The 18657-nt window shown below is 57.3% G+C and overlaps 2 protein-coding genes and 1 long non-coding RNA gene across 9 annotated transcripts; 1 reads left to right on the top strand and 2 right to left on the bottom strand.

The window, feature by feature from the left end:
* Positions 1 to 190: 190 nt before the first annotated feature.
* On the bottom strand, positions 191 to 6866 carry CPT1B (carnitine palmitoyltransferase 1B). Of its 5 annotated transcripts, none has more exons than XM_077169302.1 (18): positions 6585 to 6866; positions 6135 to 6274; positions 5851 to 6046; positions 5560 to 5661; positions 5227 to 5364; positions 5054 to 5131; positions 4379 to 4486; positions 4221 to 4305; positions 3679 to 3874; positions 3312 to 3497; positions 3075 to 3180; positions 2882 to 2998; positions 2219 to 2383; positions 2009 to 2143; positions 1759 to 1911; positions 1215 to 1328; positions 629 to 721; positions 191 to 525 (listed from the first exon to the last, which is right to left on the bottom strand). In XM_077169302.1, the coding sequence occupies exons 1-18, from the start codon at positions 6723 to 6725 to the stop codon at positions 442 to 444; spliced, it is 2337 nt and encodes a 778-aa protein (XP_077025417.1). In that variant the 5' UTR covers positions 6726 to 6866; the 3' UTR covers positions 191 to 441. The 5 variants fall into 5 exon arrangements, with proteins under 5 accessions (XP_077025417.1, XP_077025418.1, XP_077025421.1 ...); XM_077169303.1 differs by having other exon boundaries at positions 5851 to 6028; positions 6585 to 6725; XM_077169306.1 differs by having other exon boundaries at positions 6135 to 6242; positions 6585 to 6698.
* Positions 6704 to 17235, bottom strand: CHKB (choline kinase beta). 2 transcript variants are annotated; one of them, XM_077169308.1, is made up of 11 exons: positions 16889 to 17235; positions 16564 to 16672; positions 16304 to 16417; positions 16039 to 16172; positions 15670 to 15765; positions 15503 to 15561; positions 8999 to 9080; positions 8774 to 8882; positions 8528 to 8631; positions 8181 to 8262; positions 6704 to 6744 (listed from the first exon to the last, which is right to left on the bottom strand). In XM_077169308.1, the coding sequence occupies exons 1-11, from the start codon at positions 17110 to 17112 to the stop codon at positions 6727 to 6729; spliced, it is 1131 nt and encodes a 376-aa protein (XP_077025423.1). In that variant the 5' UTR covers positions 17113 to 17235; the 3' UTR covers positions 6704 to 6726. The 2 variants fall into 2 exon arrangements, with proteins under 2 accessions (XP_077025423.1, XP_077025422.1); XM_077169307.1 differs by lacking the exon at positions 6704 to 6744 and adding an exon at positions 7737 to 7990 and having other exon boundaries at positions 16889 to 17232.
* A 125-nt stretch (positions 17236 to 17360) lies between these two features.
* Positions 17361 to 18349, top strand: LOC143691186 (uncharacterized). Of its 2 annotated transcripts, none has more exons than XR_013179388.1 (2): positions 17361 to 17660; positions 17836 to 18349. It is a non-coding gene; the product is annotated as an uncharacterized LOC143691186 (long non-coding RNA). The 2 variants fall into 2 exon arrangements; XR_013179389.1 differs by having other exon boundaries at positions 17465 to 17532.
* The last annotated feature ends 308 nt before the right edge of the window (positions 18350 to 18657 follow it).

Below are 18657 nucleotides of genomic sequence, written 5' to 3' on the forward strand. Positions count from 1 at the left end.
TCCCAAGGGTACATGTGGGTCTGAACATTGATCTCAGAAGACCACACTGCCCAGCAAAGCCCAGTTCAAGGCAGGGCACAAGCCCCTCATAACAGTCTCCCAGCGCCAGTACTTCCCTTGCCACTCCTCTCAGCTGAGCAGGGGCAGAAGGTTGTCCTAGTTCCCAAACTAAACACAGGTACCAGAGGGCTAAGAGAGAATTAGATAGGCTTGTTTTTATTAAGATCTAACTAGAAAAAAAATTAAAATGCCACCCCGGCTCCAATACCACCTCCAGCTCTTCGGTCCTTGGGAAGCAGCATGTGGTCAGGGAAGGCCCTGCTGCCCGGGCTGGCCTGCAGAGCCTGTAACCTGTGCAGGGCCCACACAGGCCTGCTGCTAGACACAGGCCCCTCCCTCCACAACATAGGGTGAAAGGGCAGCTGGCCATTGTCCCCACCCTCAGCTGTCAGCCTTGGAAACTTGGAAGAGATCGGCGATGTCCAATAGGGCCTGGCGGATGTGGTTGCCAAAGCGCTGGGCATTCTGTGGGGCAGAGTGGTCAAGCCCGCCCGCAGGTCAGCCCCCTCCTCATGTCAGACCCCCAGCGGGGCCCTCCTTGGGCCTGAGGGGGAATGGGGAGGCTCACCGTTTCAGAGCTTGAGAACTTGCTGGAGACATGGAAGAAGATTGTGTTCTCACCCGCGATCATGTAGGAAACACCGTAGCCATCATCTGCTACCTGAGGGCAAGGGGAGGCAGTGGAGGGGAGGTGAGGACTTGGCTCTGAGCGTGAGGACCTGTCCCAACACGAATCCTCCTGTGAGATGAGGGTGGGGCAGCCTCAGGAGGGACTCATGTTTCCTCAGAGGCCCAAATTTGAGGTCGGCCCCTCAGCGTGGAAGCTTACCTGCTTCTCCGAGGCGGTCTCCGGCCTGATGAGCCGGCCGGCAATAATATGTCAGCAGGAAGGGCCTGACTCTGATAAGCAAGGTCCAGAGTGGCCAAAGAGAGCAGTCGGGGTGTTGGCCCCTGCGGGTATTGGCCCGTGTGGGGTGCTGGCCCCTCAGGGTGTTGGCCCCTGTGGGGTGCTGGCCCCTCAGGGTGCTGGTCCCTGTAAGGTACTGCCCCAAGGGCCCAGCTCTGCCCTGTGTCCACGTCCTGGCCTCCCCTCAAGGCAGTGCCGCTCTCCATGGAAACCCCCTGTCCTCCCCAACTCCCCTCAGGGCACTCACAGGGCCAAAGCCACCTCCGGCGCCTAGGTGATTAGGGTACTGGTTGGGGTCAAACATGCGGATCTGGAATTGCGCTATCTGGCTGGTGGAGAGGCGCCAGGGTTCTGCGAGCACCTGCAGAGGAGAGAGAAGTTGCTCAGAGGCCACCCCTGCCCCTCGCCCCCACTGTGGCCTCCTGATGGCCCGACCCCTGCCTGGGGCCCTGTCCCACGCTCCTCAAGCCTAGGGTCCCTGCCTGGGGTGCTCCTTCACATTCTCCACATCTCTGCTGGAATGCTAGGGTATGGGGCATGGGTCTCTCTGCTCTTCTGTGCTTGCTGACGGCAATACCACCTGCGAGCCCAGCCCTGCCCGCCCTCCTTCGGGAGGCCCAGTTTCTGCTCAGCACCTGCACTGGGAGGCAGGGGAGGCATGGGCTGGAAAGTGGGCCCCGAACCTCCAGGACCACATAGGACAGCTGGTTACACGGGAATAAAGCTGAGAAGCTGGGCCCTGGCCTGAGAGGAGAGGAGAAAGGAGGGACCCAGTCACCCACAACTCTGACCTCAGCCAGGAAAGGAGACGAGACACCCAGATACTTGGAGACAACGTAGAGGCAGAAGAGGTGCCTATCAATGCCAGCCCCAGTCATGGCCAGGCGGTACATGTTCTGATGCTTCTCAGATGCCTTCCGAAAGAGCTCCTGGAGGTCTGCTTTCTGGGGGCAGAAGCGGGAAGGAGACCATGGCCCTGGGACCAGCAGGTGGGGAGAATTCACCTGTCCCCGGCCCAGGTGGCAGGCAAAGCAGCCTCACCATCGAGTGGGCTTTCATCATGGCCTGCACAAAGGCTGCAGACTCACTGGTGCAGGACCGCACGGTCTCGGTCCGCCCCTCCCGGAACATCCTGGTCATTGAGGCCTCGTAGGTCAGACAGAACCTGCCCCTGTCCTGAGAGCAGAGGGGTGGTTCTGGCAGGTGGACCCAAGCCCGGCTGCCCACCCCACCCCACGGCAGACCCTGTACCCGGAAGTGGGCCAGCTGCAGGGCAATCTGCACGAAGGCATCAGGGCTGGTCCGGCACTTCTTGATGAGGCCTTTGCCGAAGGGCAGGAACTGGAAGCAGTACAACTCCACATCCTCTGCCAGGGCCCTGGCCACCTGGTAGGAGCTCTCGATGACTGCCTGGCACTGCCAAGAAACCAGAGGGGAAGGTGGGCACAGTGTCCCCAACGGACTCGGGGTCGTTTCTGGGAGGGACGCACAGAAGGAAAGGCTGGGTTCAGGGTCAGTGTGCCTCTTGTCACCTTGGAAGAGGTGACCAAGGACATCTGAGGGGCACCAGGTGTGTCCTGTGGGAGCCTTGTCCTCACACCCAGGAGCTTGGGGCCTCTACCCTCCATGCAGTGCACCGTGAGAGGCCTCCCACACCCTCGGCCTAAGGCAGGGGTGAGGAGGGGAAGGAGGACAAAGCAGGAGGGAGAATTCTCCAGGAACTATCACTCTCCCATGCCTGTGTCCCTGCCCTGCTAGGTCCATGCACCTACCCTGCACCCCTGATCCTTCCCTTGGGGACGTCCTACCTGTCCCCTGTGCCCATCACCCTCCTCTCAGGATCATCCCATCTTCCTTCTGTGCCCCGGACCCTTCTCTCTGGGATGTGCCACCTGCCCTCCTTGCCTGACCTACCTCCGTGGGGATGTCCCACTGCAGTCGCTGAGGAGGTGGCAATGAGAGGTTTGGGCTGCCCAGGCAGTGCCCGTTCTCTGTGTACCCCAGGTGGAAGGTATCGGTGGCCAGCACAAACTGGAGACAGGGATCTTGTTGAAAGGCTGACGCTGTACAGCCCCAAGCTTGACCCCAGGGGCAGCTCCTGCCTCACCTCCCACAGGTGCCCTATGATGGGAGCATCTGCCCATGCGTGTTCCGTGTTGAGGCCCAAGCGGCCGTTTTTGAAGGCGATGAGCGTGAAAGACTTGTCGAACCACCTGCAAGGGCAGAAGGGCAGAGGTGCTGAAGAGGCAGGGCCGTAGGGGGCTGGGGGAGGTAGAGCGGCAGGGGCTCCAGGCTGCAGGGTGGGGCCAGGAGGGGTGCCAGCTGAGGGTGCGGCAGGGTCTACCTATTGTAGCAGCTGCCATGCAGCAGGGCCTTGCCATAGAGGCTGAGGCTGGCCTCGTCATCAGGATCGTAGCCGTGCGACTCTTCATCCAGAGCCACGAAGAAGGCCGCCCGCTCGATGGCGTCAAGCGCCGCCCTGTTCTTGCCACAGCTGAAGAAAGCCCGGCGTGCCTCTGCCCACTCCACCCTGGGGGCGTAGGACAGTGCTGGGCCAGAAGGCCTCTGAGCCCTCATGGCCACTTCATTCAGGACAGGCCTGAACTCGACCCCCCCATAGCCACCTGCTTTTGGGGGAGGTCAGGGACCCCACAGCAGGTAGGAAGGGCCAGCAGGGGTGGGGTCCTCTGCCCCGGGCTGCAGCCTGGTACCTTCCACCAGCGGTGAGGGCTGCCAATCGCTCCTCCCCTGGCTGTGGCGGTGAGGGGTCATCCAGAATCCTCTGAATCTGCAGCTCCAAGTCCCGGGGCCTGAGCAGGCGGGAGCCCTCGTAGAGCCACACCTTGAAGAAGCGGCCCCTGTGGTAGACGGCCACGTGCCTGCTGTCCACAAGGTGCTGCAGGACATCTGTGACGAAAGGCCAGAGGCTGAGGGCCCATCCTGCCCAGCCGTCCGGGACGTCCCCTGCAGCAGATGCACTGCCCATGCCTAGGCCTCCCATCTCCTTTCTTAGGGCCAGTGGCAACTTCAGAGCCTTCCTAAGGAAGAAAGGCCAGCTCCCAGGCCCCACGCCCCAGGCCATACAGCGTGAGAGTGCGCTGCCCCTATAGTCCCAGTTTTGGCCTCCACCAGTGCAATTCCCTGCAGAGGCCACGCACCACGCTTCCTGTGCCAACTGGCCTTCCTGCGCTTGCAGACCTGGGGGTGGGGCTCTCTCTGGGGGAGGGCTCAGGAAGGGCGTGAGATCCGGTACCTGTATCCTTGCCTGGAATCCGAGTGGTGTTGAACATTCGCTCCATCTGGGCAGAGCACATGGGCACAATGCCCAGGGCCATCACCTGTGAGGACAGCCCAGCATGACATGAGTGCACACCTGCCGATCCTGCCTGCTCCACCCTAGCAGTCACTCACGGGCTTGATCTCCTCTCGGTCCAGCTTGCGGCGATACATGATCATGGCATGGATGATATTTCCCAAGCGGGCAGCCTGCACCTCTGTGGTCTTGACGAGCACAAAGTCCTGGAGCGTGAGCAGGGCCGAGGACCGGTCCGTCCAGGAGCCTGACGTGCCAGCCGCCTTTCCCCAAGCTGCCCTGCATGCCCTGGCAGGGCCATGGCCACTGCTTACCCCTGCCCCGAGCTGCTGCCCTTCTCTGGAAGCTACGGCACTGGTTTACGTTTGCAAGTGGAGTTTGCCTTGAGAGAGGGGTTGCATGCTTTAAACAAACAGCTGAAAACACCTAGCCAGGACAAGCTGTACGTGAGTTTAGGGAAGGGATGTGTGTGGAGAAGGGTTCCAGCAGGACCCTCAAAGCCTCAGCTTGTGAAAAGAAGTGTGGACTTTGTGCTTCTGGGCCCAGGAGTGCCACAAAGGCACATTAGGAGCCCACCTGGGAGGGCGTGAGAAGGGAGGGCCACGGAGGCAGGGCCATGAGCCTGGGACTCAGAGAAGGGGTGACAGGTACGGCTCTGCTGTGCTCTTCAGAGCCTCTGCATCCCCACCTGCCTTAAGCTGCTTGGAACTGCCCTCCTGTTCCGTCCCAGTCCCCCTCCCCCCACCCTGTCCCCTTTTCCTCAGCAAGCGTACCATGACGTAGTAGTTGCTGTTCACCATGAGGGGGCTCCTGCCTCGAAGGTACACGTACTCTTCCCACCAGTCACTCACCTGCAGTTGGAGGCAGGGTCAGGGGGTTGCACAGCGGGGGGTGCAGTGCAGGGACTGGAGCGCGTGAGAGGGAGTGGTCCCAAAGGGGAACTCACGTAGTTGGTTGCCCACCAAGATTTGAGGACCAGGTACTTCTGCAGCCTTGGGGCAGTCTTGTCCTGGAATTCTTTAGCAAGTGTCTCCATGCGGTAATATTCCTCATCATCCAACAAAGGCCGCACTGACTCCAGGTACTGTCCCCCAGGAGAGTGTCAGGGCAGAAGCCAGGCAGCCAGGATCGCCTGCCCTGACCTTCTCCTTCCCTCCTCCTCGCCTCTGCCCAGACCACCCCACCACTCAGGCAGCTCTTCCAGGGCACTCAGCCTTTAAGTTTAGGCATGCCTCTATATCTGGCCTCCCCTGCCCTGAAGCCCACGTGGGCCCCTCACCCGCTGGACAGTGGCAGGCACACTGGGCACGGGGAGCTTGGGCAGAGATGTCTGAAAGCTGTAGAGCATGGGCCGCCGGCTGGACAGAAGCCGAACACAGATCTGGGTTTGCAGGCGGGCCGGGATGGGGTGGGAACCAGGAGGTAGAAGAAACAAGACAGCAAACACATGAGAGCTGGGCCCCCAAACCAGGACATCCTGGCTCCTCCCGGCCATATGCACACCCAGGCCAGGGATGCCCTCTTCCCTTGGGTTGGGAGCCCGCCTGGGGGCCCGTGCGGTTCTGCTCACAGCCCAGATCCTGGTGGAGTGGCTGGCCTTGCCATGCATCTCAAACATCCAACCGTGGTAGGAGAGCAGGAGCTTCAGGGTCTGACGGAAGAAGAAAATGCCGGCGGCCCAGACCCCAGTGGAGAAGACCACCATGCTGACGAGTACCCGGGCCTGCGGGCTCTGGTGGGTGCCCCACCTGGGGAGAATGTGAAGGCTGCAGGGCTGCCTGACTGCCTCGGCACACCCATCCTGGGGTGACCACTGCCAGCCCCCCCGGAGCTGCCACACCCCTCCAGGCTTACCTATCAGGAATGCATCTCTGGATCCAACTGACCAGCCCCATGGAGAGGTCCACGCTGCAGTAGGAAGACCCCACCGTTGCCATGACGACGACCAGCCAGCTGGTGGGGCTGCCGGGGTACACGCCTCTCAGCACACCGTTCTGTTAGGGCAGAGACGCCCAGCTTGCCCAGGCCCCTCGCGGGAGCCAACCAGGGCTCCTATACCCCTGGCGCGTCCTCTGCAGGCTCCCCACTCCACCCTCACACTTACGGGCCCCTAGGCCCTACCGGGTCCCCGCCCCCTCCTGGGAACCCTCCCTGGTTTCTGTACTGCTGGAGCCTGTCCCCTGAACAGGGTCTAAGGCTGCTGGGGGCCCGGCGTGGGGCGCCCCGCTGGCGGCCGCCTCTTCCCAAGGCTCCGCGCTGCACCTGCCAGGACCCGGGGCCGGGCGGAGAACCGCCCGTGCCCACCTTGATGCGAATCAGGCGTTTCTTCCAGGAGTTGATCCCCGACAGGTAGATATGCTTCAGGGCCTCCCGACTGAGCCGGAAGTCGACCCCGTCTGGGGTCACGGTGAACTGGAAGGCCACAGCCTGGTGCGCTTCCGCCATCCTATGGCTCCGCCGGGACCTGGGCGGGGGGGTGCGGGCGGCTCAGCAAGCCCCGCCCCCGCCACAGCCGAGCCTGCCCGCAGGTGCCGGGGCCCCACGCCTCTTCCAGCCCGAGCCAACTTCTGCCACCGCGGTCCGGCCAACGGCCGCTAAGCTCTCGCGCCCAGCGTTCCGGGGCGCCTTAAAAGAGTGGAAGGGCCGGAATGGGCGGCTTGAGAGCTCGAGGCGCCTCAAGACAAGCGAAGGGGAACCTCGAGGCGGGGAGTGAAGCCACCGTGGAGTAGAGCGGCCTGGCGCGAGGCGGGATCCCGCCCCCAGCCTATGCCACGCGGAACCGCATCGCTGTCCTCGGGCCCCGCGCCGGGCTGGGGATTTGAAGCGGGGCAAGGCTGAGCTGCCCCCTACTCACGGCTGAGATCGCTTTGCTCCTGTCGGTGGGGCTGGCCGCTCTGGCCCGTGTCCCCACGTCCTTCAAGTCTGGCTGCCCCTGCTCCGCCCTCACTGGGAACCTGACACCCATTCCCAAATTGGTTTGGGAAAACAGATGCGGGGCGGGACCAGCACCCCCTGCTCCCCGGAGCAGGAATCAGAAGTAGGGGCCAGGTTTTGCAAAGGCCTGGGAGCCTGGCGAAGGCAGTAAAGGGTTTCACGTGAGGGTGGTGGTATTAGAGCTAAAAATAGCCACATGTAGGAAAAAGGTCAGCAATGTGTCAGCTGTGTCCCGTTCTCCAGCTCAAGGCTGGACAGCCCCACCCCCAGGCCCTCTCCTGTCCCATCACTCCCCCATCCCCACCCCCACTTCAGTCGTTGTGGTATGTGTCACCCTAATCTGGAGACAGGGGAGGAGAGAGTGGACAGAGCCCCAGTTGGCAGTGACCATCACAACCACTTTCAAGCCCAGGTACTGTCCAGCCCTGCTTTCCAGAAGAAACTGAGGCTCAGGGCAGCAGGTAGTGTATCAGTCTGTGAAATGCCTTTCTGCTGCTACGGAGCAGGGTCAGGACCAGGTGGCAGGAAAGAAGCTCTTTATTGTCTGCAGGTACACAGGTGGGGGCTCCCTGCCCACATGGACTGCAGGCAGTTTCCTCAGACTCATCTTATGTGGGGGCTCAGCCCTCCCCAGGGCTTCTTTGCCCCTTCCCTCCAAGGTCCAGCCTGGAGGCTCAAGGAGATCCGAGGAGTGGGGTGAGTCAGGACAAAGGGTAGAAGTGTGTCAGCTGCCCCTTCTGCTGGAAGTAGAACTGGAAGCGAGACTGGGCATACTCCTGAGAGCAGACCCCACATGGCCATGAAAAGGCGCCAGCACCCGGCCAGGCCTGACCCCTGGCCACCAGGGTCCACACTAGTTCCTCTGAAGGACTCAAGGCCTCTGCCTTTGACTTCCCAGGACAGGGCTGTCCCCTGCTGCTCCCCCCGTGCCCCCCCCTCAACACCCCCATCTTTCGGATTATTTACCAGATAACCAAATTCAATGGTGGACATGGACGCCTGGAGGATGGACCACAGACCCCAGAAGAAATGCGATGCCAGAGCATACCTGGCAGGGTGAGGGCAGGAAAAGTAGGGGTTCAGGAGCTCAGGTGGCATTGCCTGGAAGCCCCCAAGCTGGCCAAGCCCCGGCAGCTCTAACTCCCCGCCCCCTCTCTTCTGGCCCTCCAGCCCTGCTGCTGGCTGCAGTCCTCAATCTCCTGGTCCCCATGTGCTGACACCTCACCTGCTACCAGTCGGTTTGACTGCCCCTTTCTCAGTCTGCCCATCTGCACCCAGCCCTTTCTCCCTTGCCCCAGGTCCTCATCCCTCACCAATTGGCCTCTGCCAGCAAGTCCTCTTCCAGCTTCCTCTGCTCCTCTTGGGAAGGAGGCTCACTTTTCTTTACCTCTGCCAGGTAATGCCGAATAAAATGGAGCTGAGATCAATGAATAAGAGTCAGGGATCGAGAAGACTGTGGAGCATGACCCTATAAACCCCCTTTCTCACTACTGCTGCCCAGACTTAACCTCCCTCTCCCTCACAGACCTCCTCCTGCTCCCCAGCCTCCAGCCACATACCTGCTGTCCCCTGGTGGGGTAGTCTGCTGGCCGTGCCTTGTAGAAAGGCCACTCCTCATGAGTATAATCATAAACCCACTCACAAAAATGGTTCCCAATGTCAAAGCCCCTGGGGGAAAAGGTAAACATTCAGCCCCCAAAGACTTTTAAGCTGCCAGGCTGAGACGAGGGGCTGCCATGTTTCTAGCACTGTAAACGGGTCCAAAGAGAATAGGCCACCCTCACCTGTAGTTATAACCGCTGTACTCGAAGTCAACTAGCATGAGACTGTCAGCATTTCCTCGCTCAGAGAGCAGCAAGATGTTCCCTGGGGGGGATGGGGTGGGGTTGTGGTCACTTCAGGGTCTCTGGCCTCCTGTATGACACAGAGTACCTCCTCCCTACATCCCTCCACTACTTCCCCAGAAGCATGCCAAGCTGTAACTGCCAGAACCTTGAGTGCTGCCTGCCCTGAGTGTGTCGTTTTAAGAAAACAGCACGTACTGAGATGTTTACCTAGGCCTTACGTGCAAGCCTCTGGCTCTCAATCTCCTTTGCCCCCCAGTCCTCTATCATCTAGAGTGATGGCCTCAGGCACAGACATAAACAGTGAACCTCCTACTGTCTCACTGTCCATCCCAAGGTAGGTACAGCTCTCTGTAAGTCAGTCCCCCAGTACATGCTTAAGGACTTATCACCCCATCATTCAGGGCCTCTTTCCCTGGAATCTCAATAGGCTCTGTTGTGGGGCAGTGTCGGGCAGTCTGGTCTCCCCCAATTCTTTTGCGGTTTTGTCATAGTTGGCAGGATTCCAAAGAAATTGGCTGAGAAGAGGAACCCACAAGGGCAATCCCGGGCTGGCCTCAGGGATCAATGTGGGGCTCATAGCATGTTCCTAAGACATCTGTAAGCCACCCTGGGAGTACCCTGATGCTCCAAAAACTCTGCAGGCCTCACTTGCCTGCTGGAAGGAGTAAACTTGCCCAGAGCCAGCAGCTGGTGACTGGAGAAGGGTGACCCCTGCTGCAGGCAGCATGAAGAGCTACTGAAGCATAGTTAGCAGCTGAGGCCAGAGTTCGAAGTTGGAGGAAGCATTGCAGTTGGAGTGAGACGGACACCTGCCAGCTCTGCTCGTAACTGATATGTGGGGAAGGTGGAAGGAGGGGAGTTGAGGCCGAACACAGCGGCCTGCTATGGGTGGGACAAGGCTCCCTAAAAGCGAAGTTGCAAACTACAGTGATTGAGTCCCGGCTAGGATGCAAAGACCTGGAACCCTTAGAAAGTGAGAGTGAGCCTTTTGAGTCTGTTGAGATAATCAGCTTGAAGGACGACTGAGGGGTTAGATTTTCTGCCTGTATGTCCTCTTATACAGAATAAAGTAAAACACAGTAGATCAGCCAGAGCTCAAGGACCCCATATGCCAGAGGATAAAACATTCCACCCAGGAATATACCCCAGCCTTGCTGATTGACAGCGCAAGTGGTTTCCACCAGAACCCTACGAGGACTCATAGGTACGGCTGGTGACACTGGGGAATAGCAGAACTGATGGGGTGTCTTGTCAGGTAGTGAGGCTGAAAAGGGAATGTCACCCTAGTCTGCCACACTGACATGGGATGCCCACAGCTTAACTGACTGGATCGCAATGGCCATCAGAGGAGGAAATGCCAGGAGACCCTGCCACCACCACTGAAACAGCACAAACTCTGCTGAGTAAGGGACGTGCACAGCCATTTACGCCTCCTCTCGCAGTACCCCAACACCATCATTTTTACAGCAGGCATGAGGAATAAATGATGAAAAGCATGTCTCCTGGTAGAAGGGGACACCCCATCTTCCAAGCCTGCTCACCAGTGTCCCTGTGTGTGATGGAGGACAAGCTGGCTTAGGGGAGACAGAGGCATGTATTGGGACATCCAGAGTCCCCAAGCACCAAATGGAAGAGGGAGATTCAGGGAAAAAGAAAGCTGCCTCCCCCAAATCTGGAATAAAGAGAGTTTCCTGTAACTGGATGTGGCAGGGCCTGCTGGAGCAGGAGAAAATAAACCAACACCGTTCCACTGAAATCCTGGAGGGACTGAGGCCAGAACAGTACACTAGAGGGCCTTGTGGACCAGGGCTGGAACTAACTGCCCCCCATCCCTCTAAGGAGGAAACAGAGTGAGAATGGCCAGTCACACCCCTCCCATGAGAAGGCCAAGGTTCTCAGAGATAAGGGGCCACGCCAGGGGCCACACAACCCACGTGAAAGCCACTATATATTGGCCCCACAGAATAAAAGGTGATGGCCCTGGTAGACACGGGCAGAATACACCCTCATGCGTGGGCATCCCCACTGGTTCTTGGGGACACTGACATCCCGAGGGGTGTGGGGGCATATCCATACTCCCTCAAACAGGCCGGGCTCCGGCCTCCCACAGTTGGGCGTGCCTATCCCCACCTGAAAGCACACTGGAGCAGACGTTTTCCTAGGGGCTGCCCTGGACACATCATGGGAAAATTCCAACTGGGTAAGGGTCCTGAAGGCTGGGCTACATGGGCACGCTAGGTGGTACTCCACCCTCCCACCGAGACCAAGAATGGTGCCTATTAACCTATACTGCCTGCCTGGGGAGCATAAAGAAATATCCGCAACTGTTTTGGAATTTAAAAAGGTGTAAATCACCCATCCACACAGTCCTTTCAATAGCCCATCTGGCTGTGTAGATGCCAATGGAACATGAAAGACTACAGATTAAGGGGGACTCCCATCATCCATGCTGCCACATCTGATGTAGTCCAAACGTCAGAAAGTAACAACCTGTCCAAGGACCTGTAATGCGGCCGTGACGCATGCCAATCAATAATCACAGAACATGTCTTCCTTCATATGGCAGGGATGGCAGTGGACCTTCCAGTTCTTTCCCAAGGACACCTACAGAGCCCCTTTAGCTGTCATGGATTAGCAGCTGAGGACCTGCTGCCTTGGGTCTACTTCCAGAAGGACATATAGAACACTGTGGACAATATTCTGCTAACCTCTATAGACTCAAATCTTTTAGAGAAAGCCATGGAGAGGGTTAGCAGCACCTCCAGAAAAGAAAATGGGTGATCATCCCCCAGAAAATACAAGGATCAGGAAACTGTCAAGTTCCCATAGAGTGGTTTGATCAGGTAAGACTCATATTTTACCATCTACCATAATAAATAAAATCCAAGCTTACCCGGCCCATAAACAACAGAGGTGCAGAGTTCTGTGGACCACTAGAGAACCTTCATGCCTCATTTGCAACAATGCCTATATCTCCTTTTTGTAGGCTAATAAAAGGGAGCACGATGGCACTGGGGGTGCAAGAAGAGAAGGTCTTTGCCAAAACACACATTGCAACTGCCCAAGTTTAAGCCCTGCAAACCTAATTTCAGATGACCATTTGAAACTATATGTCTCTGACACAGAGACAGACTGGAGTTGCCTTATGGCAAACGGATGGGAAGATGCCGTAGGATTTTGGTCTTTTGGTCTCGTTTCTTCAGATGAGCTGAGTAACTTTATAGCATGCTGGAGAAGCAATTCCTAGCTGTGCACCCAGCTTCTCTACAAACAGAGGCAACCACAGGGTACGTGGCAGTGGAAATAAAACTCCCATGCCGCAGACAGAAGCAAGACCTGCTTCTGCTGTCAATCCAGGAGGGCACCCTGTGGGGCACACATCCACAGAGGGGACACTTGGAGCCTAACCCCATCTTGCCAGACTGAGAAGTACTTCTGAGGCCCGCAGCATATACTACAGAAATCAGAAGAGGCCCCAGAGCTGCCCCTAGAAAAGTCCCAATGGGTAAAGGGAGAAAGGATCACTCCCATAGACTTCTTGGTGCACAGAGGGCTCATGCCACATGATCAGCAGCCTATGGTGGAGATGGAGATGGCGGGAGGGTCCTTGGGCCAAGTTAAGAGCCGTCTGATCAGTTCCTGTGAAGGAGCCACACCCAGTCACCATTTGCACTTATTCATGGGCAGTTATGAAAGGGTTAATGCCAGGACTGCCCAAAGGGGAGCCAATAAGTGGCTAATAAACAGGTGTGCCTTGTAGGGACTGAGGCTATGGTCTTCCCAGTGGCTGCCCCTCAGCTGACTTCCCTCCTGGCAACACAGAAACAAGTATCAAAGCAAAGACCCACCAAGTGGGAAGGACTGATGAGACTGACGTGGCCCACTGGATACACAAGAGAGGGGGGCACGGGTGTGCACACAGAATAAAAGTGGTGGCCAGCACAAATGGCCAGTCTGCCATCTCCAAAGAGGACATCCAGAAAGTCCCCCTAGGACTACCCCACTTGCAGCCAAGCACAACTCGGATCTGTCAGGGGGTCGTAACTTATAACATGGGGTATTAGGGCACCACACAGCTGGCAGGTGGATGCTATGGGCGTCTCCTGGGGTGCCAATGGAGTCACTGGGAGATGACCTGTGTAGATGCTATGGGGGTCTCCTGCAGACGAGCCAACCAAATATCTGCTATTGAAGGGCTACAGTGTCTACCAATGATGTACGACATGCCCAGCACCACTTCTACTAGTGTATCACTGGCACTCCAATACAAGGCTGGGCACAAAGGGAAAGGATAAAATAGCAGTTCCATTCGCCTTATAACTCTAAAGGGGTTGGCCTGACATAAAGAAAAGATGGCCTACTAAAAAGAAAGATCAAACTCCCCCTGGGCGAATGTCTTTAAAAGGATGGTCAGTAGTCTGACCAGAGGCCCCCAGATACCTTAATGAAGGACCCACCTAGGGAACTAAGTCAGCCTCCTAGCAGCGCCGGCCTTTAAACAAGCCATGCAAACATGGAAATGGACAAAGAAAGCCTGGAGCCCAGAGCTAAGTGCCATGAGATGGGGTAACACTACCAACTCCTCTTCCTTCACCCCAGGTACCTAGACCTTGGGGTCTCGGATGGGCAGCGCCTGGGGATGGATCAGGATCCTCTTGACGCTAAGGCAGGAGGCCCCCGATATGCGAGAACCAACCCCGACATCCCTGGAAGAGAGAGGACCTGTAGAGACATGGTGGCAAGGGCATGCTGTGGGACCACACACTGGACTACTGTGAACACTGTCAGCAGAGGGGTAGACACCCATGGTGGGACCAAAGTGTGCTGTGCTGTGGCAGAGGTCATCACTGGAGGAGGAACCAACACTGGTTTCCCATCAGTGGAGGGAGAAACTCCCCAATCTGTGTTCCTAACACTCAGAGCACCCTGAAAACGTGTCTTTAGACTGGGCCCTCCACAGGGCAGGCCCACACAATTGGTCAACTCTGCTTGACATCACCGACATCAGTGACACCATGAATGCATGCAGGAGAAGCTAACCACCCTAGGACACAACCTGACATTTCCCAGCAAACTTTCAGAAAAAGAAGCCATTAGGAGGCATGAAATACTACAAAGAATACAACCTTCTGTCAGAGGGGGTCCTACACCCAACTGTGGGATGGGCTCTTGGCTAATTCCCACTACAGGATTACTATCCCAATCTGCCTCTGGGGGCATGTGCACGCTTGGCTTCCCCTGGCACACTCCAGGATAGCAGATGCAATCCCAGTGCCCTTAGATGAGCCATCTGGAGAAGAGGTGGAGAAGGTCTATAAAATCTTGGTGGGTTTCTTTAATCTCTGTTTTGTGCCCCAAGGAGGTAATATTGGCATGCTCAAGATAAAAAACTTCCAAAAGGTTTTTACTGAGCACAAACTCTTCACACTAAATCAAGAAATAGTGGCTGTTCTCAAGGGGGTGCTACAAAACTGCATTGCCATGAAGTCTCACACAGCCCAAGGGAAAACACACACCTTATTAAAACCTAAATACTGTGTCTAAGTACATTCCAGATAAAAAAAGGTGGAAGTCAGTAAGTCCTTTGCTCACTTGCAAAATCAAATACAAATCATAACTCAAGTGAGCGATGACTCATGGTGGTATCAAATGATGGGTAAAGTAGCTGAATGAAAACACCACCAATAAACCTTCCAGGAATTGGGGCAACTGAATTTATTCCATGTGCTTATATACATTATTGCTATGGGTTCTATCACTAATGCTCCTTAAAAACAGGGCAAATAGCCCTGGAAACTATTCCCCCACACTGCTCATGGCCCAGTGACTCCTGCAGAAGAGGGGGTGTTGAAATTATAAAAGCTGATGGGGATGGAGCATATGACACACAGGGCACCCGCTTCCTGCCTCCCTCCTGTACCTCCCCAGAAGCACGCGGAGCTGTAACTGCCATAGCCTTGAGTGCTGCCTGCCCTGAGGCATACTGATTTAAAAAAAAGAGCATATACCTGGATGTTTACCCAAGACTTGCACCAAGCCTCTGGCACTCAGCCTCCTTTGTCCCCCAGCCCTCTGTCATCTACAGACATACTTGTGCAAACCTCCTGCTGTCTCTCTGTAAGTCAATCCCCTAATAAACACCTAAGGACTCATTGCCCTGGTGTTCGGGGATTCTTTCCTTGGAATCGCAACAGGGAGATGTAGGGTGGTGTGGGGCAGTTCTGGTCTCCCCATTTCTTCTTTTGCAGAGAATCCTGCTGGTTCAGTGAGACGTAACACACTCCACCTCGGGTCAGAGTGGGTCTCTGCTCCCCCCAGCCTTGGGTCAGGTGGACAGGTTGGGGCTCTAATGATTCCAGGGGTATGGTCCCCCCACCCTGGGTCAGGGTGGGCCTCTGGTCTCCCCAACAGGGTCAAGGAGACTTAGATGCCTTCTCTTACCTTCCTGGATGTCATTGTGGCAGAAGACCACTGGTGACGAGGTAGAGTCTAGCAACTTCCTGCAGGGAACAGGGTCCTGACCAAGTGCGACTGGAGGCGGCTCAGACTGGCCAGGCACCAGATGCCTTCTCCAGTGCCCTGCTGCACCCTCACCTTCCTGCCCTCACCTGAGGTTGCCCATCTCTTCCTTTAGGCTGTACATCTCCAGCAGGTTCACCTGGGGTAGGCCACTGGGGGGCAGGTCCTGGATCTGCTTGAGGTACCTGAGCCCAAAGAGAAGGACACACTCTGTAATCCATTACCCACCCCCTCCCATTGACCCTTCAGACCCGCTCCAACCATTCTGTCACTGTTTGACATGTCTGACAACCTGTGGCAATCTGTCCTGTGGGAGCCCAGGCAGACAATGGAGTACCTGACCTACTTGGCTGGAGACTGGGCAGAATCATAGATGCATGTGGTCACATCCCTGGGTGGCAGGGTCAGCAGGAGGCTCACCCAAGGAACGCAGGAGCCCTCAGGAGGCCCCGACTCACCGTTCCATGGTCCCAAACAGCCAATGGGGCTCTTTGGTGAAAGGCATCTCCATGCCGTGGAACTGGGCCATCTTCGTGGCAATGGCTGCTGACAACCCTGGCTCACGCAGCTCTTGAGTTTTCAGGGACCGGCTCTGCACCCAGGAACCTATCAGGGTGGTGAGGGGGCTGGGGCGGGAGGGGGCTGGGGCAGGGGGATGGGAAGGTGGGGGTGTCAGGGTCTGGGGGAGGAGGTGCCTCGGGCAGTACAAGGCTGGGCTCGTACTGGGATGTACTGTTCCAGCCGACCCTCTGGGAAGATTCCGTAGAGCTGGGGCCCCAGGGACCGCTCGGCAAGGATGGCAAACATCACACTTTCAAGGACCAAGGAGTCCACGCCCTGGAGGAAGAGGGACGGCAAAGGGGCGGGGTTCTGGTCTGTCCTCCACCACCGCCGGGCCTTCTGGTCAGCAGGTGGTAGCCCGGAACTTCAGCTTCCAGTCGTCAGCCCTGAGGGTGGGCGCGGCGGCCTCGCCCCTAGCTCACCTGCAGGATGGCCCCATACAGACGAAGCAGCACCTCGCGGGGCTCCTCGCCGACGCTGGGAAGGTGCTCCGGGAGCGAGCAGCGGAAGAGCAGGTTACTGAGGCCCCCGCTGCGGACCCACAGGGCGCGCTCAGCCGGCACCGTGTGAGGGACGCTGCCCCCGGATCCCCGTCCCCGCGTCCGCGACAGCCAGGTCCCAAACCCACCTGCCCAGAGCCCCACACCCACCCTGGTTTGGGCGCTCGGTGTCTGCATAAATGTCAGGCCCAAGTCTGACCCCAGACCCTGGTCCCGCTCAGGGGGGGGCTGACCCTTGACCTCCCACCTCACGGGGTTAACCCTCAGCTCCTCAGGTCGCACTTGGCGCCAAGCCCCGCCCAGGTGCTCCCGGCACCACTGGAAGGCTCGGCGCTCGGCGTCACGCGACAGCCCGGAGATGCGCCGCCGGTTCGAGGTCGCGTCCGGGCACTTGGACGATCCCAAGAGGTCACTGGCCGGGCGGCCTCCGACTGCCCCACCTCCAGCCACAGCTGCCCCTTCCGCCGCCATTGCGCGGGAACGGCCCGGCCCCAACGCCAGCCGCACTCGGCCCCTCTACGCGAGAGCTCGGCTTCTTCCGGCAGCGCTGGGCTCTGCTTCCGGCCGCCCTGAGATTCTCGGGTCATTCTCGGGTCTCTTCGGCACTTTCGGCTCTCTCCGGCACAACTCGGCTCTCTCCGTGACCCTAGTCCGGGTACTCTTTTCAAAGGCCGTGCGCCACGCGCTTTTGCTGTGCCCCTCCCCCGGGGCGTGGCCGCTTGAAAAACAGGCCGCTGTTTGGACCATGGTCCGGACTGAGCAAACGGCGTGGGCCAATCAGGACTCTCGTGAGCCGTTGGGCGCGCATCGCGTCAGATGGGCGAGGCAAGTGGGTAGGTTTGCGTCATCTGCCAGTGCGGAACTGGCTGGCCTGGCCGTGGGCGCCGGAGAGTGAGCAGCTTATACTTTCCCCAGGGTCGGGGGTCGGCGAGTTTGGCCTCAGGGGCTTTTGGGCCAGGAGAAGAGCGGTTGAGTGGGTGTGACCGAGGCTTGAGTGTGTGACACATGAACGAGAAAGCGTGAGTGACATTTCTGGGGGGGAGTGAGGACGCATCGAAGGGGCTCAGTAAACATTTGTTCCAATGAGCGTATGAAAGATTGGGACTCTAAGATGGGACGGATACACCTGGAACAAATTCCACTGACTCCAGCTACCATAAATCCGAGTCACTGCTTAGCCTCCTTTTTCCGTAGAAATGCCGCTCTGAATGGTGCGTGAAACGTTGGGGTAACCGTCTTAGGTTAAGAAGTTTCCAGTTGTCTTCGTGCTTCCACGCCTAAAACCAGAGTAAAATTCCAGCAAGCACAAAGCCAGGAGGAGAAGGCTGAAACACCGGATCAGCCTGAGGCACCAAGGTGCCTCTTGGGACTGTGTCAGTGCCCTCTGCCACATCTGCTGTTTTGTGGGTGCTCAGACTCACTTCACATGGACTGCTTCCCACCGAAATGCATGCCTTGTGTATTTCTGCATTCGACCCTGAGCTGCTGTGGCAACCAGCCTGATTTGACCCACAGGGATCTGTGGCAGTGCCCATCAGATGTAGTGCTTTTAAGGGTGAAATAGATGGACAACTGGCTAGGGTTTTGTTTGACTTGTTTAACTAGAAAAAAGTCCATAAATGGTGTGCAAAAGACTTGTCAGTTACTACTGTGGGAAAACATGGTCTCTTTTACGCAATTTAAATTAAACCTGAATTTAAAATTCTCAGATCCAGAGGCCATTGATTGACAGGGAGGCCTGACCTATTTGAGGAAGGAGTCTACAATGCCACCACAAGTATATACACAAAAAATCCGGGTCCTTACTGAAAGGGACCTAGAGACACTTAACAAGGTAACTATAAATTGGGGGGAAAGGAATTTCCACATCTCCCAAGGACTGTTAGATACAGGGTCTGAGCTGACACTCATAGCAGAGTACCTGAAATATCAGGGTCTGTGGGTAGAGCAGTAGAGCAAGGGCTTATGGAAGTCAGATGACAAAGCCCTGGTCCAAGTCCTATGGTTCCTTTTTTG

The sequence above is a fragment of the Tamandua tetradactyla genome, chromosome 7 (assembly GCF_023851605.1).
Source record: "Tamandua tetradactyla isolate mTamTet1 chromosome 7, mTamTet1.pri, whole genome shotgun sequence".
Taxonomy (NCBI): domain Eukaryota; kingdom Metazoa; phylum Chordata; class Mammalia; order Pilosa; family Myrmecophagidae; genus Tamandua; species Tamandua tetradactyla.